General features: G+C 34.3%; 1 protein-coding gene and 1 pseudogene across 1 annotated transcript; one reads left to right on the plus strand and one right to left on the minus strand.

Moving 5' to 3' along the window:
• Positions 1-985: 985 nt before the first annotated feature.
• On the minus strand, positions 986-8231 carry LOC113777105 (annotated as a pseudogene).
• Positions 8232-15859: 7628 nt separating this feature from the next.
• LOC113777106 (AP2/ERF and B3 domain-containing transcription factor At1g50680-like) lies at positions 15860-17329 on the plus strand. Its single transcript, XM_027322152.1, has 2 exons — positions 15860-16787; positions 17259-17329. Exons 1-2 carry the CDS (start codon positions 15860-15862, stop codon positions 17327-17329), a joined length of 999 nt encoding a protein of 332 aa, XP_027177953.1.
• The last annotated feature ends 6152 nt before the right edge of the window (positions 17330-23481 follow it).

A 23481-nucleotide genomic window follows, 5' to 3' on the forward strand; every position in this document is an offset into this window, starting at 1 on the left:
AATTCTCACCATAGTAAGTAAACAAAAAATGACAATCTGGCAATTACCAAAACAAATAACTATATTCAACATACTAATTTTCTAAAACTTATATACACTTAGCTATATCAATTGGAACGCAAGCAACAATTGTGTTGCTGTACAATCCATAGATCACAGCAGCAACATCACTAAACAATTGGTAAAATGAATTTCAATCCTGTTCTATTTTCTATATATTTCTAAGTCTAACTCTGCTTTATTATAGGCTGAAAGAAAATACAGCTTACACTCGAACAGTCATTCAAGAAAAATTATATGATAAAGCTCACCAGATTGTACGTGCACGAACCACTGCCCAGTTGTATGACATTGCCAGCCAGCACTTATCAGGTAAAAAAAATTTACAGCACTTAATTTTCTCATAATGTTATAGCCATTACATTTCTCTATAACATGCTTTACTTTTACTAAAAACCAATCAATGATAGCCTATGCTTTAGAAGTCTTTATAAAATATTATTTATGTTGATACTCTTGCCATTAGCTACAAATTCTTACAATGTAAAAATCTGACCTCACTATTCCATCCTTTCATATATGTAGAACAAATCTTTTTGGATACAAGCAAAAATTCGAATTCCAACTATTGCACAACATTTTTATTTCCTCAGTTGTCCTAATACTGCATGTGTGAGACCCACTAGTGCAGCCATCAAGAGACGTTTCACCTGTAATTTCTGTCATATTGCGTACTCTGAACCATTACCAAGGTATAGCAATAAATATTCCTTTTACCCATTCACAATGTCAATAGAAAAAATGCACATTCTCTGCTTATATAACCATAAACGCATCAAAATTTTATCATTTCATCAGTCCGTGTATACATAGAGACAACTTACAACTATTTTCTTCATAACTTTAAATTATGTAGACTACGCTTTGAAACACAGCTATTTGATGACACGTCAATCCTGACTGTAACAATTGAGGATGAATACATTCAATCATTGCTTGGAAGCTCTACACAGACCATAATTGACATGCAAAAAGAGGTACAATTCTTTCATAAACTATCCTCACTTTAATTTCATAAGCATCAACTAACCTGTTCGATTCACACCTGATATGCTCCACAGCAACGACCTATTGATGTACACGCCGTCAACAAAAGACTCCAAAACCAACAATACTACATCCATGTTCAAAACACTGCTAGGCAGTCAGACATTCCACAAACACCATGATACATCATTCTTGCCTATTTGCCTATCCCAGCATAGGCAGCAACAGATCGGCATCTGCTGCTAGACTCTTCCACATCTACAACCTCATCATCACACAATCACCCTTCAACATATGAATGCACATCATCCTCAGTCAAAGCTGACAATATTATAAAGCATTCTGAACCTTCATTAGGTGTAGAAAGAACTGACTTGCATCAGCTTGAAAAATGCCAGATAATCCAGCCTGCTAACACTACAACCAAGCGACAAAAGACATAAGTAACATATCACCAATGCACTAAACAAACACAAAGATAACTCGGGTTTTGCTCTACAAAAACTTATGTAAATGAAATCTCTTTTGCATGCTATTTCGGCCAATTATCTACGTACTACTTTTAAATCCCACCAAATACTGTTAAGAAATCTAACTTAGTAGCTCTGTGTCCTTGCTCACTGATTTGTCTCCTACTTTCAGCGATGAATCCCTTTGACAGCTTTGTATTAACTGTTTTGACATCAGGAGACAACTACGTTTATTAGTTCTATGAAATCTACATCAAAACCATTATCTTTTGCTCCTCTTATATCACTTTTATTCATGCTTTGCTATATCTTTACTAAGATTCGTATTTTAGTAACTAAATATGCTTGCTAGCTGACTTGCATGCTGCATCCAGCTATTACTGCTCTTGGTGACTATACACATTATTGTTTAGTCCTCCTTTCATAAGCATTGAATACTCAATCAAAAAAACTAAACTAATTTCAAATGATTTTGTAATATGTATAGCAATATAACAATTAATTTTTTAAATAGCAAATCATCTTAGAAGGCAAAACACAATTGAGTAAAAACCATACATCCCAACAAATTAGATCATTAATACAAAAGAAAATAGTACAACTTTACTTCATCGTCACACCTAAACTTTGTTTGCACCAAGTACAAACTAATACATAACTGAAACAATAGACAAACAAAAACCACTTTATATACAATCTTCCTCTCCAAAGCCAACTGCAAACCTACGTAAACAATTTAGAAGCTATTTTACAATAAACCATAAAACTCATTGCCATGCACCAGCAACACAGTAAGTCAACAACATCTTAGCCTACTAAAAATAAACACAACCACTAAAGCCATCACAATGCATCAATTTGGTCCATCCCCTGCGAGTCCCTCATACCAGCTCCTCAATTCATTAGCCTCAGAAATGCCCACATCATACATGATAATAGTCCTCCTTTCTGTAGCCAAGGAAAGACCTAAAAAAATAAAAATGCATCAAACAAAATATAAGAACAACAATTCTGTTATTTAGCAAATCATTTGAGAAATCTATTAAAATGAAAATGGCTAATTTTAGGCCTGCAAATTAGAACAATAGAATGTTTATGTGCAATTTGCACAAGATATGCTCCATCTGTATCAATAAATTCTTCCCAGATCGCAAATGCCACTAGCATCATTCTATTAAAAATATTTGTCAAAAAACAACATATTACATATTAAAATATGCCAAAAACTGTATACTCTTGATTCATCAACAGAAATTCCTGAACTCGCATGTATCCGCCCCCGAACAAAAAAACATGCAATGGGAACACCTCAATCACCACACCAAGAATAGCTACAAAAAAATAATAATTGTTAATACATAAAAATAAATTTACCCCGCAACTGATTCCATGTAAATAAATAAAAAAAATATAAATCATAGTAATTATAGCATCTCGAGAATGCCTCAATGACTGCAAATGCCCAAACAGAATTAAATTATAAAGATTATTAATCGGCAATCCAGCTACACCATAAACCCACTCGATAAAAGTATGTTGTGTGAATGTTAATTCAAAAGAAACAGAGCCAAGCATTATTGAATTATCCATTAACCGACGAACAATCCCATTTCCAATACAAAATACGCAATAGCTTGAATTTGATCACCCTATAAAAAAAATAACTCATAAACAAAATTATAACGTGTCAAAAGAACGATAAAAAATAAAAAAAAATTAATCATTACCAAATTATCAGCAAAAACATATCACTGATAATGTCGACCCACATTAACATTACGACGAACAAAACTTTTCTCAACAAGAACAACCCAATCGCGAAACCCATCGTTCAGTTGACTAATAGATATTATATCTTGTTCTAAAACAATAATCCACAAAGTAAAAGAAAAAAAAAAGAGCAGAAACTGACTTCCAAGTCTACAAGTACATCTCTATAGACAAACTATTTTGCCTTTGCAATCCCGAAAGCTCCAAACTAAACACATACATTTATAATAGCGAAAATATTGCTACAAAGCAGAAATACTTACATGCTATCTCCATGCAAACATACTACAACTGACACCTATAAACATACAAGTGTCATACAAACTAAAATACTTGGCAATCATGCCAGAATTACAACCACCTTCAGTTGACACGCCATGCATCTCAAATCACTACATATCCAGACAAGTAGCTGGCACTCCATTCAATTCTTTCAATAACGTTACAATAAAGATTAATAAATAACAATTTTCCCATAATAACTAAGCCCTACCACGCCACTGCATCAGTATTACCATGCAACACTCTTCTCATAAATAACACCAAAATTATATGTACTAAACACAAACCTGGGAATAGCGTGGCCCCCAAAACTAGTCTTTAGTAAAAAATCATTTAAACACCAATAAATTTCAAAATTATTTTCTAATTTATTCTCCTTGTAACTTACACCTTTAATTGGAAATTTAACTATTTTATTAAAATACTCCAGCACTGTGCATCACTTCCAGAGGATTAGACCTCTTAAATACCCTCAGGTCCATTTATAACCTGGCAATAGAGAGAGAATGTTAAGCCAAATTGCTATGCACAATGAACCAATTTTTTTTTTTTAAATCAATGAATCAAATTTTTAAGGCAGTTAGTTGTGCATATATTGCTTTATCAGCAATTACAACTCTGTCAGGAATTTCTAACTTGGTTCCAGGTATTGTAGTTATTGTCACTTTCCCCTTAATACAAGAAGAAAAAAAAGGAGAAAATAAGAACTTAGTGCATTTGCCATATGGACACTAAACAAGAAATAACAAACCACACTGTACAACCACAAATTGCCACATGTCACAAGCAAATCTTCAAGGACCGATACATCCATAAAGCTTCAGAGACAGAGTAACAGGGAGACAAGTAGGTAGTTTGTATTACCTTCGAGGTGATGCCAGATCCAAACCATACGTCGGCGCTCATCTTTAGGCTATCTAGTTCAACAATACTGGGAATAGACTTAAAACGACTTAAGAAGTCGCCGACCTAAAAAGTTGAAAAACACAATTAGCAATATAAACAATTCAACCTGCAGAGAAAGATAGAGGGATTAAAATCTCAACCTTCTTAAATTCAGGTACCAATTCAATAGCTGGGTTAGTTGGATTTTTCCTAGCCACATTGCGGACCACATAGCCGTCATTAGACAAAGTGTAAAGGTTAGACTATAAAGGTTACATGCATGAATAAACGGCAATTCATATAGTATTCAAAACAGAATGCCATATATGAACCAAAAATTCACCTAGACGAGAAGCGGATCAAAAGTTGCCTTTACTGGGAGAAATCAAGATCGAGTAACATTGATGCCAATAGCACGATCAAAGAATTGATTGGCGATGGGGGGCGAAAGTAAATGATTATACTTCTTACTTTCGGTTGTTGGTAGAGAGGAGACAGCACAATGTGAAATGCTTTACTGATAAACCTAAACGAAAAGAAATGGAAAATAAAGATGTTTAAAATGAATATCAAGAGATAAGGTTAATGTACCCTTATTGCAGCACCATTAGCAGTTTCAAGTTGAAGAACTTTCACCCCATCTACTTGCTGTTAATCAGACAAAATTTAATAGAAGAACAGTTACATTGGCAAAATGCAGAATAGATAGTTAACAAATAGAACCTTTGGATTTGGCATAATCTCCATCTTCAGTGCACTTTCTTGTACAAGTCTTTTGATTGTTTTCAAGCTCAACCGTTTGCATGATAGCAGAAAATATATCATTCCATTGCATTTTCCATAGTGCATGAAGCAAATAACATTTTAGCTTAAGATGAGAAACATAACACTTACAAGTTGATGGTATTGAAAATTTTGAACTTCTCTATCGACTTGAATTCATTCACCTGTAAAACAAAGAGGAGCAGAACAATCCTTTAATATGAAAATGATGTCTATGAAATTGTGTAATCCAAGGAAAAGATGTTACATCAAGAATGGGCTGATTCTGGGTACCCTTTGTTTAGTTGCCTAAATAGGTCAATGCATCTAACTTCACATTAAGTAAACAATCGTACTCATTAACCTAGCTGGTTATATGTAACATACTTATACCTATACATACATTAATCCTAGGAACTTCTTATGAAGAAATAGTTATTTAAAGAGACAATGTTTAAATTGCACAAGAATGCTTGTAGTATGCCAACAGCTAAAAGCATTTCACTAAAAGGTAAAGAAACCAGAAGAAATTGAATCTCACATGTTCATCAGGAACTTGAGCAATTTCCAGGAGCTAGAACAAAAGACAGAAAATGAATTAATAGCAACTATTAAGCATGAAATACAAAACATTCTAGTGCATCATTGAATACATCTATCTATCTCATGGCATTGTTTAAAGCATTGAGCAAAAGACAAGTAAGAAAAATACCATGTAAATGATACAACATGTTTATCAATGTTGTCAAAATTTTACAAATAGATCAAGTTTCAATAGCTATTCCAATTTTCTCATAAGTACATTTGACAACTTAAGTCATTGTTAGATATGAAAAGCAATGCTTTACCAGCAACAACTAGCCTTGTAACTTTTACAGTGCCAACTTGATTAAATTTGTGGTCTTTCCACCACCAGTTAATTTTGTTAGAGTAGCTTTTACACCAAGCGATAAAAGTGATAAAACAGAAGTAGATGGACGTATCAAGCTACCTACAACTTACAACCAAAATATGGTTGCAAGAGAAAAAGATATAGTGAACAACAAAATTCAAGTTTACTGTTGCAACACACTGCAGTAGAAAAATGGTCTTTCTATGTAAGTCAGATGCTATCACCTTTGTGGAATTGCTAAAAGTCGAGGACTTGTGAAGCACCTTTTCTTTTCCTTTTCTCTTTTTCTATGCAAGCTATAGGGAGGAATACATACCTGCACTCTTCCTTCATAAGAAATAAGTGTACCACCTTTAACATCAACCAATGTTTTTGGGGTGACTTGCCAAACACAAGGGATAAGACTATAGGAGAAGTATTTAGACACATAGAAGCAAAAGTCTAAAGTCTCTTTTGTTACCTCCATGTAGCATTCGTTCTTGTTACTGATCAAGTGGTTTAAGATTTCTACAAGATTGAATTAAGGAAATAGAAGTACCACATGGTCGATAAGACATGCCTACATCTATGAATCACGTTAAAATTGACAAATTGAAAATTTTTTACCAGAAGACTCCTTGTGTTTTAGACATATACGTGTCTAAAATGATTGAGGAATTTGGCAGCTACTTTCAGTCTATTAGATTCACCCCACCTTTTGCTTCACATCCTTAACTGTGCGATACCCTTCTCTTTGTTCAGGAAAGTTTCATTATCCCCTTTCCTTTTTTTGTTCTTTATTTTTTACATTGGAGACAATGTAAGGATTAGGTGTGGGGGTAGTATATTGGTAAATTGAAAGTGTAACCATTATGGCATTTTATGGCATTTTTGTTGGAATTTTTGTTCGACTTTTCAAATTTTATCCAATTTTTGTGCATTTTTGTAGTTATCCCTGATAAACGATGGTTAGATTCTCAAATGTGATTATTGTTAAGGTTTTATGTGCTTATGTGTTAAGTATGACGTGGTAAGATCTAAGCGTGTCTCTCTGGTGAATACTTGAGATTTTGTGGCTTTTGCAATTTTTGGTTAACTTTTCTAGATATTGTAAATATATTTTCTAGCATTTTTTTTTAATGTAAATTGGTTCAACTATTAATCTTAGTTCTCTATGTCTGGGAAATGAAGCAAGATAGTGCTTCTTTAATTTAATTTTATTTTTTGTGCTTATTTGTGATCAATATTTAGTTGTACTCCACTAGTTTTCGTTGTCTAATAACCAGGAGTTTTCACCAAAAGTGTCAATTTTCGCGTCAAAAAGTGATGATAGTTATGAGTAGGTGGTTCTTGAGCGATGAGAGTTGAGTAACCGGATTTTTTCATTTGGTAGATGTTGGAGTTCGCATCAAAAGATTTGAATGACTAAGAACTAAGCAATTCCCCAAAAAAGAAAAGAAAACCTAAGTGTGGGCAACATGAAATAGTGTATATGAATATAAGAGTATGTGAATGATTATGTTAGCCTACTAATCCAAGATCGAGTTTTAATGTTGAGATCTTGCTTAATAGTTGAACCATTTTGCTGATGACTGCTGGTTGAGTATTTTATATTCTTAGATTAGTTAGTCGGAAATTGGAAGAATCCTTGGTTTTAAAAGCTAATCGGAGAGATATCTATTGGAGATTAGCCATTAATGCTTGACATTTGTTTAATTATACTTTGACAATAGATGATTTGAGTAATAGCCATTATTTGAACTTAATTACTTAGTAGTGCTTGATTAGCTGTTCTAGTGCTTGAGGACAAGTCCAGTTCAGATGTGAGGGTAATTGATAGAGTGCATATTAGTTAACAAATTTGTGAATACTTTCTTATGGTTTTGGTCAAATATTATATTATTGGATTGATTCTACTCATATTTAACAATTGGTGTTGATTGTAGAAATATGACAAGAAAAAGAGTAAAAAGTGGTTCAATGAAGAAATTTCTGGCAGAAGACTCTTAGTTTGTTCCACACGGGCGTGCTTAAGTCCAACCTCCAAGGTCGCAAGTTCGGGATTGTCTCGCGTAGACCGCTCCAATTCCAATTTGACCTCCCTGTGCAAACGAGATTCCTTTTCCAGACGTGAAAGCATCCATCTTTGTTTAGGACACTATTAATTTCCTCTTGTTTCCATTTTCTTTATTATTTCCTTTTGCCAAAGGAATTTGCATATGTTTTAGACAGCTACATAAATAGAAATAGACATTAGAATTAGGGTTGAGCTTTTTCTCCTTTTCTCTAGCTACCCATCAACTTTTTCTTGGTTTTTCTCCATGAGGAGCAACTAAACTCTCTTTCTAGTCAAGGGATAATAAAGGATTTGGTTTAATTACAACTATAAAATCTAATTTATCTGTTTATTTATTCATTAGTAGTCGTATGTTTTCTTGATTTAATTTCTCATAGTTGTTTTGTTGGTTGAATATCAAGGGTTCGGTATTTAATTGAACCTAGCAATCTATTGCCAATTAAGATAGTTAAATTTGTAATTGTTTAATTGTCTTAAATTAGTGGTAACTAGCGCGATTGGTTTCATGTTATGGAAATATATATAGTCTAATTTAAATAAATTCTGGTAGTGTGTTTATTGATTAGAACAGGACTTTTCTAGTTTTTAATACAACTAAGAAATTAAATTCTACGAGCATACTTAGAATTATTATTGGTTAGAAAAGTAGCTAACGAACGTACCTTAACTATCGATATAGTAAGAAAAAGTTAATTGTCGTCGCTTGTTTAGCAATTATAACATGTTTATTAACGAATATATGAAATAATTATTGCATTAATGAGGAGTTATATGAACCACTTCTGGAGTTTTCTCCTTGGTTAGAACTTCCTTATTATTGAATTAATTTAAATTTTCTTTCATTTGATTGCTTTTACTTAAATTGATTTTTTTATTTTAATTTTCCAAAACCCCCACTTAATTCTTGCTTAGAAGGAAATAAATCATCCAGTCCTTGAGGAGACAACTTTACTTACCGCTATACTTGAATTCAAGTTTTTAGAGTAGGAATTTTAATTTTGGTGGTTTGACACCCATCAACAGTCGTCATTGATTTGTAGCTTGTTTCAAGAATTGGCATTCTTTTGCAAGTGAGCGATTAGATCTGGATGGAGATGGTAGTTTTATACAGCATCAAAGGCAATCAAGGGCGCAATTTGTGCTGAAGCGTATGTGGTTTTGACATGACTTTGTAGCTTCAAATATCTATTTGTGGGATTAAATTTGGCTGCTTGTGTTGATTAAGCTGTCTGGATAAGATTACTCTTTTGAAGATAATTTGAGGAACGATTATAGCAAATACTACAAATTAGTTTGCATCGCTTCTAATGAGTAGATGAGATGCATTTGAATATTTGGAATGGGTAATAATAGATAGTAGTGTTGTGAAGAGTGAACAATGATGGTAATGAAAAATTAGATGAGTTAAGAATTTATTGTGTTTTAACCAGAGAAACTGTTTAAAAATTTTGTTAGACATGCTAATAGACATGAACATGAGTCACTATAATACATGTTAAGTACTATAAATTTATCAAATATATTACAAGTGCATTTAAAAGAATCAAAACATAATTTTTTTTAACAAAAATAAGGATTTCAAATTCTTAGTTAATATTAACCGAAATATTGGATTTTAAGAATGAATTGGAAATGTTTATGCCAAATTCTTTTTTTTCCAAACAATGTAATTCAATTACAAAGGATTTCAAATCCATGGACATGTAATCCATCCCTCTCAAATCCTTCCTCAAATTGAAACCCTTTGGCCCAAACATGTCTGGGACCTCGGTCAGTTCAAAATCGGGACTTTTTTTTTCTTTCACACAAATTCGAGACCTTGCTTAGTTCAACATCTAATTTTCTCCCTTTTATAGATTTTTATATGCATTTTATTCTTAATGCTTTATTTTGATTTCTTTTTCTTTCTTCTACTGCTTATCTTTCAATTTTTGTTTTTTGATTTTGCGTCATTATTATCTATATGTGTTTTTACTGTTTACTGCTTCCCTACTAAAATTCTTTTAGCTTTACAACTATGAATTTATACTTTGAATCAAGTTCAATGGCCCTAAACATGAATGGTGCGGATTATCATATATTTTTTGCTTGATTCTCAAGTTTCAATTGTCCCGCTTTTCTCTCTTAAAGTTTAAAATTTTAGAGTCTCCATTGAACTAAAATCTTAAAAAAAAAAAAAGAAAAAGTTTAATGTTGCTTCAAAAAACTACATAAGAAAAAAGTTTAATGTTGCTTCAAAAACTACATAAAGTATATGTAGAAAGTTATTCTCTAAAATACAGACGAGTCCACATTGGGTGCATCTATTTTTATACTTTCAAAATAATTTTAGTTGGAATAATATAGAAAACTATCCATGCCAAAATTTTACAATGGAGGGCTAGTAAAGACTTATCTAGTCAAGAAAAGAATTACAGTTAAAGGTCTAAAGTGAGAAACTGTGAAATTTAAGCTTAATCTTGTCACTCATTTTGTAGGTGCTCCTCTGAATTCATCTTCTCCATGTCCTTCAAAATTTAACATAAAAAATCAAAAGCAACACATGAGCTGGACATGTATGAAACTGAGTTGAAAGTTAATAAGATTCCAAGAATTGATCGTTTAGTATGCATGGTTTAGCTTGGAAGATCATTAACGTTGAATTGATTGTTGTGACACACTTGAATTTGTGTTTGAATTAATGCATTCCTAAGTAATCTTTTGGCAAATAGTAAAATCCTCTTTTGATTTTTGGTTTAATTACAATGTGCCCTTTCACATATTTAACAGATGGTAGCTAAAATATTTCGTTACTCATTCAGGTTGAATGCTCCATTTTCACCAACCTTTTGGCTTCGTCAAAAAGTCCTTCACAGTTTTCCAAAAAACATACGAATTTATTCGCTATCGTCTAGTGACACTTTAATCAGAGTAAGGTTGTAGTCAAATATATGTATACGAATTTATGGGCTATCATCTAGTGAAACTATTCTAAGAGTAAGGTTGTAGTCAAATATACATAGACCAGAATATGTGGCTAAGTGATTGCTAATCAGTGTCAAGATTTTTTTAATTGCTAAGGAAACTTAAGGCACCACAATTAAGGAAGCCAAGTAAATAAAGCTGTCATTTATTTAAGGAAATTCATATATTTTGTTCAAAATTTTATACTCCTAATATTTCTTAATCAAAATCCCACTATAGGAGGAGAAAATTTCAGTATGGAAGGAGCGTAATTGATTGGGAAAAAAAAAAAGAATTCAAGTCAAATATGGCAAGATTTAGAATATCAATTAAAATCTCCTTATGCAGGTTAACTTTCTCTTTATATTATTTACTTTCCTTCTCTAAAGAAGTTGTTTCTTCTTTGTAAAATCATGATTTAAAAGTGATACATGTTCAATTATATTTTTTCCTGATATGTGCTTGTTCTTGAGGGCAATAGACGATCAGAGTAACCAGGTAATGCTTCTCTTGTTTGCTCATGTTATCTTTCTCCTGAAGACAATAATATATCTGCACTTTTATGTTTATTGTTTTCTATTTTTTTTTAAAATTTTGCTGTAACGTCTAGATTGTAAAATTATTTGATGCCACAAGTATTGAACGATTGGATTAATAAACTTAGAATTGTTTACGTTATTTTATTAATGCATGATCTTGCTTTTATGTCAAAGTGGTTTTTTTAGTTGTAATTATTACTTTTGATATAAAAGTCATCAGTTACTTTTGAAAATTTCCCAGCAAAATGGTCCCTTTTGGCTGCGCAATAGGTTGATTAAAGAAAAAGCAAAAACACTGAAAAAAAATTAAAGAAATAAAAGGTTGTCCAGAAAAATAAAGATAAAAATGAGAACTTTATGATTAGGTACCCCTCTTGTGTTCAAGTTTGATTGTTTTTCCCAGAAGAATAGTTCCATCTGAACTGGGTTGTTGTTAGATTGAGATATATGCCAAAGAAAGTGCTAATGTTACCTTCTGGCATTTAATGTGTGTGTTTGTCCTAGTGTAGTAAAAAAGTATGCCCTGAGAATGGTCTTGTGAGATGGCCAAACCCGATGGTTAGGCTTGATAACCTGTGAATCTCCTTTTGATCCAGTGTTGTAAATGCATTAACACCTTGACAATGATGGATTACTATACCGCTGTGTTTTAGTTTGGATTGAAAATTTTGACGAAAGATTTGCAATTCATTCAAATTGCTCTAATTATTTGAATTGTTTAAGAGGCATTTTGATTTATAATTCATAATAATCAAAATATATTTTAAATACTATAATACTTTGTGGTTTATGAATTCAGATACTTCTTAAACAATCTGTGCAACTTGAGGGATTTGAGAAGATTTCAAATTGTTTGTCAAATCTCTCGATCCAAACACAGCCAGTAATTTCGATTGTGTCATATGGAATTTTAGTTCTATTTGTATTCAGTTCCTTTTACGATCTTCACAGCCCATCAGTTCCATTTCCCATTCTCACAGCACATAGTGAAATTAAGTGTGAATATTTTCACTGGTATGAATTATGACAGAGAAAAACCGAAAATCACCCCTTGCATTGGTCTATAAAATTATGACAATGTTTTTGAGTCCAACAACAATATTTACTACTTGAATAATTCGTCTTCTTATTGCTTTTTTTCATTCACGGATTCTTTCAGAAGGTAGCTCAAGGGGATATGAAAGTTATAAGTGGATTGAAATTGTCATAACACATGATGTTTTTGTTCCTTAAATTTGAACTTCCATCACATTATTTAAAACTATCGATGGGATACGCGCTTATAAAGATTCAAGTAATTGCTAATTATGAATCATAAGCACATAAAAGGCATATGTTTTAATTTTTTGTTCATGTTGATGTATGCGATATCCCTTGTTCAAATGGATTCTTGTGATTTCATTATTTCAATTTTCTTTTAGTTTGATTCATGTGTGGAACATTGGAGATACGTAGCACTTTAACTAGTTTACTTTATTTTGTTTTCCTTTTCTCCTTTCTTATTTTTCCTTTCTCTTTCGCCTTATTAGTAGCTTTCTTATCTTTCTATGCATTTCTTTCTCAAACAAAAAGAAGCATCATTTTTTGTTGCCAAGCGATATCCTATTTGCCTTGAAGTTCTGTTTATATTTCTTTAATTATGTGATGTGATGAGACAACTTTAAAATTAATCAACCAGTTGAGTTTACAGGTAAATTTTTTTTCTTTTTTTCTGAGCAGATTTGCAGCTAATTATAAATTAGTGGCTAATTATAAATTGGTGGTCTATATCAGGTAATTATTATTTTGTGGGTTACAAAATTGTTTGGTGTCTTTGTCTTATGACTGGTTGTTCCACTTAATTTCTTAGTATACGAACCATTTTCTTTTTTGACTTCCTATGACAATCTTGATACTAAACAAAAATTTTGTATATCCCAAGGAAAAAAAATAGGGTGCGGCAGATGTATAGAAAAATTTCTTGTTACAAGACACTTCTTGCATGGTTGTAAGAGGTACTGAACATATATCATCCATCCCACTTTGAATTTTATAACGTAAAATCATCACTTGCCAGGAATTATGGTAACTATTAACCTCATTTCATTGGGAGGTTATCGAAATTGGCAATGGATATTAGGATATACTTTTATGCTTATTTAAATCAAAATCTTACGCAATATAGAGGTAAAGGTAACAAGATATGTGATTTCAGCAATGGACTAGTTATGGTAATGTAATCAAATTAAGTTTGTAGAAATGCAGATGTGTATTGGAAATCTAGGAAAGTCAAACTTAAAAAGAAAAAAAAAACATAGAAAAATTCCGAAAACTACGATACCAAGAAACTTTCACGTACCATATGTGATTGTTTTCTTCTGTTTCTTAGATTAATTATCATTCCTTTCTTTCTTGGTTATGTAAGCATTTATAATTATTTGCTTTCAGAAATGGCTTAGTATTGGTATTGAAGGATTACCATAACATCAACATGCTTACATTTCATTGGTTGAAAATTAGTAGATAAACTATTTTATTTCTGTTTATTTAGATTACAGTACAATAAAAGTAGCTTTTATGATGTTCAATTTGGGATGTTAAAACCATTTAGTGTTGTTTTCCTACTAACCAAATTTGTAAAGCATTAAATTGAAGGACATCTTTTCTACTAGCTATTAGCTATGTGATTTAATACTATCAATTTAAACTTTCAATCGCTTCAGTTACCAAGACCTAGCACATGATATCAGGTTGTCTGTATATCCCATCTTCATGTATTACAAGTTACAACCTAGGCCTTTCAAAATTCGTACATGGCAAGGTTTTATATCCTTGAGTATTTTCATCCAAAATTCAAGAGTGACTAAATTAATTTTTATACAAGCAGTTGACTCCATAGCATAGTACCAATCACAAAATATATCTGTTGGTTTTACAGTAACGATTATTCTGCATGGCTCTCAAAAATTCTATTTTTTTTTTGGGCTAAAAAATTCTGTTTTGTCTGCCTTCTTCGTTATCATGTCATTTTTGTCCATTTTTTGCTCTTGCAGAAGTGTTAGGTCGCTTAATGTAACTCTAGATGGTTATTCATCGGCAGTCGCAACATTTTATGAAGGGGGTGGGATGCACTTGTACAAGAAACACATAACTAATGAGTGCTACTTCAGTGGAAAAAATTTGCTGTTCAAAAATTTTGTATCCCTAATCTTCCTTAATGTTGAACAATCGGATGTGAACTTGAGCTAAATTTAGTTGGATTGAGCTCAAGTGAGCTTGAGCCAGTCAGGTTTGAACGAGTTCAAGCACATTAAAATTATCATCTAGCTCAAGTTTGTGCTTGAGTTCAAACTTGAGTGATTTAGCTCTAGTCGAGTACACGATCTTTGGCTCATTTACACACGACTCATTTTGTGCCAATCAAGTGCACTTGGAGGTAATTTTCGGAGCATTCTTGGTATGGAGGATAACATATTTGATCTACACTTAATTTTCCTTCTTTGTTGAATCAAAGTTTGGGTACTACTACCATGCAGGCCCTTCCCTCCCTCCCTTTTTTCTTTTCATTTATATTTCAGTCTTCTACTTTCTGTTGTATTGAATTACCAGTTGGGTTGGATAGAAATGTTTTATTTGGTACATTAAGTCTATCATTTCTCGGTGCAATGGCCTACTTCCATAGCTCAGCTTTTGGTGTAATGATTCTTAGATTTCCAAGCTGAATACTTGTGCTGCAGGTTTTCTTGTTTTATGTAGTGAAACAATTTCTATTAAGCGTTAGTGAACTGGTTAGTTGTAATATTTCCACTCTTAGATGGAAATCAAATATTTAGTTATCCATTTCAAAAAAATATTTATTGGTTCTTGGATTTTCAAGAATATTTAATAAATGCATCCTTGTGGTGCAAAATTTCATTCCCCATCCTTGTAGTTCAATTATAACATGATCATGAGAAGCCATTGCTTGGTTTCATAGCTTTTGTAACAGAATTTAGTGATTCTCCAAATTGGTACTATAACTTAATACTGCTTTGTGCATATAGGTGATATGGATTTTGATTTCCTTTTCATCTTTCATCCTGACTATGTATTTGATAGTTTTATAACTAGTTTTTGCTCATTTCATCAGTTTGATTGGTGAATTCTCATGGTTTTTCTTCCAACTTTGTTGGGTCCTCATTTGTGCCAATTCTTTTGGTCATTCTTGAGTACTTGTTTTGCTTTCAGATTTACCATGCAGGAGCAGAGTGAGATTTCTGGTGCAGCAACAAATGCCATCCAGGAAATTTCTGATTCAAACAGTAATAGCTACGTGATCCAAAATAAGCGCCAAAAGCTAGATAATAAAGTTGATAGCCCAAGATTCAAAGGAGTCGTCATTCAAAAAAATGGACGCTGGGGAGCACAGATATATGCCCATGAACGCATTTGGTTAGGAACTTTCAAATCTGAGATCGAAGCAGCAATGGCATATGATAGTGCTGCCATCAAACTCCAAGGTGGAGACGCATACAGAAACTTTCCATGGACAAACATAACTAGCGAAGAGCCAAAGTTCCAGAGCCAATTCAGTACACAAGCAGTACTGAATATGATCAAAGATGGTTCTTATCCAGTCAAGTTTGTTGAGTATTTGAGGGCACAATCATTTATACAAAGTTTCGCGACAATGCCTAGCAACGGAGGATTGGTGTGCAAGAAACTGTTCCACAAGGAACTTACTCCTAGCGATGTTGGAAATCTTAATCGACTTGTCATACCAAAGAAATATGCATTAATGTACTTCCCTCATCTTTCTTGTGATGCAGAGGAGAGTGATGAGGACATTGCTGGTGAAGATGATGCTGAATTGGTTTTCTTTGACAGGTCAATGAGGTCGTGGAAATTTCGATACTGTTATTGGAAGAGCAGCCAAAGCTTTGTTTTCACTCGAGGATGGAATAGATATGTCAGGAACAAGGGATTGCAGGCGAAAGACGTCGTTAGTTTCTCATTGTTTGAGTTCAAAAATGGATCAGATGAGGTGCAGCCTATATTCATGATTGATGCTGAATATCATCAGAGTTTTCGTGGTGGTTTGATGCTGAATTCATCCAGGGACGAGAATAATTTTCCTGAGACAGAACCAAATGGTTCAACAAAAAGGGGATTAAAGCTTTTTGGTGTTCAAATAATTTGAAAAGCAGTCTACAACTTGAAGCAGCCAAGCAATTTCTAACAGAATTTCTTTAATTGCTTTTTGCTTGATGGAATAGCTTTTATGACAGTTTTAATTTTTTTTCCTTTTTTGTTTAACTTTCATCAGTTTTCTTGACCATTAATGATCTATGCTATTACACTAACTAGTTAGGATGCTTGACATATAAGCTCGATTTAACTTTCAAATTCTCTTTGTTTACATGGCATGCAATTCAAGTTTGGATGCGTTAAAAAATCTTGAATTAAATTCATATACCTCCTCTGAGGTTTATTATAAGAAATAAATATCAAAAACTTCTCTAGAGATTTTTGCCAATACCACTTAGTACCCTTGAACTTCTAAAAATCTTCCCTATTTTCACCTAATTCAAAGTTTTTGTAACATATTTTCCATTCTAAAGTTGCTCTTTATATTCTTTTACTTGCTAATTCAGGGAAGGATTCTAAGTTGCTAACAGCTGCAAAGATACACCTGCAAATGTCCTACCAGATTCTTGATTCCTAGAAATACATAAAGTCTAGTACAGAAAATTTCGGGTTGTGGACATGCTAGCCATCAATGGAAGACCACTAGACCAGAGAAAAAAGAGGTTAAAAATTAAAAACAGATGTTACAACCAAGGAAACAGCTCACTTCTCATGCATTACAACCGAGGAAAAAGCTCACTATTTTAAGATAAACGAGAAAATTTGGTGATCTTAATATGCTACTATGGACAAAGCTCAAAATTATGTTGCCAAAGGAATTTTTTACAAAATATCAAAATCACCCTTCTCAAATCAATTCAGTACCATTTGCAATTACAAAATCACTTGACAACGGTAATCTATTTATTTTAGGCATTAGAAATAGAATTTGTTGGGTGTGGGCCAGCTCATTTGTGGGCCAACCCAAAACCATAAGCCACTGAGACTTGAGGGTTTTCTCAAGCTTAAAAAGGCAAGCAGCAGCCGCAGGTAGCAATTCTTTTTCTTCGGTGCTTGTGCGACAAAAGAAAAAGAGCCTGCCGGCATTTTTTTGAGTGAGACGAAGAGAGAGAAAGGCTAGAGAGAGAGGCTTCAAGGTCTTGATTGGAGGGCGATTCGAAACTCGATTGAGACGAAATTTTACACACGTGATCCTCTCGATAAGCTCTACTCATCTATCGGTTCAGATTTCAGATTTCCTCTTCGTTTGGTAACACCTTTTCAAACCCACTTCTTTGACAGTTATAGTTTTTTAGGGTGATTTTGTGGCAGATTGGCTTGGTTGGTATTGGTGATATTATTGTCATCCGAATATTTCGGGTAGACCTGTGTATTCCCATTATTATGATAGTGAAGATTTTTGACTGGACTAGGTCCCGCGGTTTTTTCCAATTGGATTTTTCACGTAAAAATCTTGGTGTCCTGTGCCTTTTAATTTTCCTGCATTTTATTATCACTGTTGGTATTATTATTTGGTGATTTGGCTTGTTCCTGTTTTTAACTGGTACTTGGGGGAAGAGAAATTTGTCCTGAGTTAACTCTGATATTTTGTGTCTGTACTGGTACCCCTTTCCCAACAAGTGGTATCAGAGCAGTCAGATTAGACTGCTCATTTGTACTGGTTAAAAATGGATGATTCGGATAGTGGTTGCATGATAAAATTGAATGCCACTAATTATTCAATTTGGAAACCCAGAATGGAAGACTACTTGTATTGTAGAGATTTATTTGAATCTGTTCTAGGGGATAAAGGTAGACCAAGTGATATGAGTGATGAAAAATGGGCTAATATGCACAGAAAAACTGTTGGTAATATTAGAAAATGGATTGGTCAAAGTGTTTTTCAACATTTTGCTAATGACACCAGAGTTGATATATTATGGAAAAAGCTTGAAAGTATGTATGAAAGGAAGACCGGTTTGAACAAAGCTAGTTGTCTGAAGCAGATTACTCGAATGAGATATAAGGATGGGAAAGATATAACTGAACACTTGAGTAATTTTCAAGGATTGATAAACCAGGCAACTACATTAAATTTGAATCTGGATAATGAAGTGCAGGCTTTATTATTATTCAGTTCACTACCGGATAGTTGGGAAACCATGGTGGTCTCCATCAGTAATTCAGCTCCGAATGGTGTGTTGACCATGGTTATTGCAAAAGAGGCCGTGATGAATGAAGAGTTCAGGAGGAAGGAACAAGGAATTATCTATGAGACCCAGGCCCTGGTGACAGAAAAGAAAGAAAGAAGAGGGAGAAGCAAAAATAGAGGATCCCACAACAGGAATGACAAATCCAAAGGCAGGTCTAAGTCACGAAAAAATGTTGCATGTTATTATTGTAAAAAGAATGGACATTATATGAAGTAGTGCAGAATCCTAAAACGGGATCAGGCTGAGAAAAAGGGTAAGGCGAAGGAAAAAGATGATGAAGACACTACAGCAGTTGTGGCAGCTCATGATGATATGTTTGTGTTCTGTGATGATGGTCAGGTGAATATTATTTATTATGACAGTGATTGGGTAGTTGATTCAGGTGCATCTTACCATGTTACTCCTCATAGGCATTTCTTCTCAACCTACACCGAAGGAGATTTCGGATGTGTTAGGATGGAAAATGAGGTCTCATGCAAAGTTGTTGGCATGGGAGATATATACTTGGACACAGATATTGGGTGCCAACTGATATTGAAAAATGTTCGACATGTTCCTGACATTCGACTTAACCTTATTTCTACAGGAAAATTTGACGATGAGGGCTATTATAGCTCGTAAGGTGGAGGCAAATGAAAACTCAGCAAAGAAAATCTCGTTGTTGCCAGAGGAAAGAAGCATAGTACCCTCTACGTGATGCAAGCCAAGTTGAGGAAGGGAAAAGTGAATGCAATTCGTGATTCTTCGATTGACATTTGGCATAGACGACTTGGACACATGGGTGAAAAGGGAATTCAGACACTTGTTCACAAATACCTCCTACCTGAAGTTAGAGGTAATGCACTTAAATCTTGTGTTGACTTCATTTATGGGAAACAACACAGAGTTGCATTCAAAAATTTTCTTCCATCTAGAAAATTGAATCCGTTAGAATTGGTGCACACTGATGTTTGCTATATGAAAGATAAGTCTCTTGGTGGTGCTGTTTATTTTGTAACTTTTATTAATGACTTTGCTAGAAAGGTTTGGTGTTTTGCTTTAAAATCCAAAGATCAGATTCTGGATGTGTTTAAAGATTTTCATAGCAAAGTTGAAAAAGAGATTGGCAAGCAGTTAAAGTGTATTCGTGCTGATAATGGTGGTGAGTACAGAGGACCATTTAAAATTTATTGCAAGTCCCGTGGGATCAAATTGGAGAAAATTGTACCAAAAACTCCTCAAGAGAATGGAGTAGCAGAGAGGATGAACAGATCCATCACTGAGCGGGTCAGATGTATGCTCTCTAATGCTAAACTACCAAAATCCTTTTGGGGTGAGGCAATGAGGACTGCAGTCGATTTGATCAATTTTTCCCTATCAGTTCCTCTAGATGGTGATATCCCAGACAGGGTATGGACGGGAAAAGATGTGTCCTTTAAACACTTGAGAGTTTTTGGTTGTCGGGCATTTGTTCATATTCCCAAAGATAAAAGGTCAAAATTTGATGTAAAATCAAAGCAGTGTATCTTCTTGGGTTATGGACATGAAGATTTTGGTTATAGGTTGTATAATCCTATTGAGAAGAGAGTGATCAGGAGTAGAGATGTTGTCTTCTTTGAAGATCAAACTATTGAAGACATTGATAAAGATGATAATTCAAAATATTCAGATGATATTCCTGCTAATTCAAATTCAGATCCAGATCCAATTTCAATACCTGTTGATTTTAATCAAGGGGGAGCTGAGATAGAGCAGAGAGAGGATATTAATGATGATGATAATCCTACTGCTAATGAACCTAAGCATGAGGCACCACCTACTCCACCACCACAACCACAAGATGAGCTTAGAAGATCTACCAGAGAGAAGAGACCCTCTAGCAGATATAATTCTCATGAATATGTGTTGTTGACAGATGGAGGAGAGCCAGAGTCCTACAGTGAGGCTTTACAGCATGAGAATAAAGAAGATTGGTTGCGAGCCATGCAAGAGGAGATGGTGTCCCTGCATGAGAATCACACTTATGAACTAGTGAAACTGCCTAAGGGCAAGAGAGCTCTGAAGAACAAATGGGTCTACAGGTTGAAGACTCAGAAGCACAGCTCACAACTAAAGTACAAAGCAAGATTGGTTGTGAATGAATTTAGTCAAAGAAGGGTGTAGATTTTGAAGAAATCTTCTCTCCTGTGGTAAAAATGTCATCAATTCGAGTTGTTCTTGGTATTGCTGCCAGTTTGAATTTGGAGATCGAACAACTTGATGTGAAGACAGCCTTCCTGCATGGCGACTTGGAAGAAGAGATTTATATGGAGCAACCGGAGGGATTCAAAGAAAATGGCAAGGAAAATCTTGTATGCCATCTCAAGAAGAGTTTGTATGGTTTGAAACAGACACCGAAACAGTGGTATAAGAAATTTGACTTCTTCATGATAGATCATGAGTACCACAGGACTACATCTGATTACTGTGTTTATGTGAAAAATTTTTCAAATGGTGATTTTGTTATTCTCTTGATATACGTTGATGATATGTTGATTGTTGGTCGTGATATTGTGAAAATTGACAAGTTGAAAAAGGAGTTAAGTAAATCCTTTACAATGAAAGATTTGGGTCCGGCTAGACAGATATTGGGGATGAAAATCTCACGTGACAGGCAAAATGAAAAACTCTGGTTGTTTCAAGAAAAATACATTGAGAAAGTGCTCAACAGGTTTAACATGAGCAATGCTAAGGAAGTTTCAACTCCACTTGCAGGTCACTTTAAACTGAATATCAAGCAGTGTCCTACAAGTAAAAAAGATAAAGAAAACATGAAAAAATTCCTTATGCTTCAGCCGTTGGTAGCTTGATGTATGCTATGGTATGCACCAGGCCAGATATTGTTCATGCAGTTGGAGTAGTCAGTCGATATCTCTTTAATTCCGGTAAGGAGCATTGAAATGCTGTCAAATGGATTCTCAGGTACCTCAAGGGAACTTCTAGATTGTGTCTTTGTTTTGACAATGGTAAAACTATGCTAGATGGATACACTGATGCAGACATGGCAGGTGATCTTGATAATAGAAAGTCCATATCTGGGTACTTGATGATTTTTGCAGGGGGAGCAATGTCATGACAAAGTAAGTTACAGAAGTGTATCGCCCTTTCTAGTACGGAGGCAGAGTATATTGCAACCACTGAAGCATGCAATGAGACTCTTTGGTTGCAGAAATTTCTTCAAGAGTTGGGTATGAAACAAGAGAAGTATAGCCTTTACTGTAACAGTCAGAGTGCTATTCATTTGTGTAAGAACTCTACATTTCACTCTCGATCCAAACATATTGATGTGAGGTATCATTGGATTCGAGAAGTACTGGATTCCAAGTCGTTGAAACTTGAGAATGTGCATACAGATGATAATGGTGCTGACATGTTTAATAAGGCATTGCCTAAAGAGAAACTCTTGTTTTGCAAACAAGAAGCAGGTTTGGTGGAACCCCCCAAATGAGATGGAGGGGGAGATTGTTGGGTGTGGGCCAGCCCATTTGTGGGCCAACCCAAAACCACAAGCCATTAAGACTTGAGGGTTTTCTCAAGCTTAAAAAGGCAAGCAGCAGCCGCAGGTAGCAATTCTTTTTCTTCGGTGCTTGTACGACAAAAAAAAAGAGCCAGCCGGCATTTTTTTAAGTGAGACAAAGAGAGAGAGAGACTTCAAGGTCTTGATTGGAGGGCGATTCGAAACCCGATTGAGACGAAATTTTACACACATGATGCTCTCGACAAGCTCTACTCATCTATCGGTTCGGATTTCAGATTTCCTCTTCGTTTGGTAACACCTTTTCAAACCCACTTCTTTGACAGTTGTAGTTTTGAGGGTGATTTTGTAGCAGATTGGCTTGGTTGGTATTGGTGATATTATTGTTATCCGAATATTTCGGGTAGACCTGTGTATTCCCATTATTGTGATAGTGGAGATTTTTGACAGGACTAGGTCCCGTGATTTTTTCCAATTGGGTTTTCCACATAAAAATCTTGGTGTCCTGTGCCTTTTAATTTTCCTACATTTTATTATTACTGTTGGTATTATTACTTGGTGATTTGTTCCTGTTTTTAACTGGTACTTGGGGGAAGAGAAATTTGTCCTGGGTTAACTCTGATATTTTGTGCCTGTACTGGTACCCCTTTCCCAACAGAATTTTGGCAATATCATTTGCCATCGGGCAAGGCTACAAGTGTTGAAGCCCTCTTGCAGAGAAACTGCGAAGAATGTGAAATAATTAGACAGTGGCTGAAGCCTTTTAACTGAGTTTCTATTATTGGCTCTGAACTTCTTATCCAGTGGCTGCATGAAAAGGGAAATTAATCAGTGGAAAACTGCAGCAAGATAGAGCTATGCTAGAGAAGAGGGCAAAATGCAGTACCTGCTCTTCCACAACAGCATGAACTGCCGCATTAGGCACCACTGGTTTTCCTATGAAAGTGGTTGTTTTAGTTCCAACCAGCAAAACTTTACTTAGAATTATCTGCAAAAAAAAAATTAGGATTAAAATTAGTCAACCAAAGAAAAATTAAATATTAG

The sequence above is a fragment of the Coffea eugenioides genome, chromosome 7, assembly GCF_003713205.1.
Source record: "Coffea eugenioides isolate CCC68of chromosome 7, Ceug_1.0, whole genome shotgun sequence".
NCBI classification, from domain to species: Eukaryota; Viridiplantae; Streptophyta; class Magnoliopsida; order Gentianales; family Rubiaceae; genus Coffea; species Coffea eugenioides.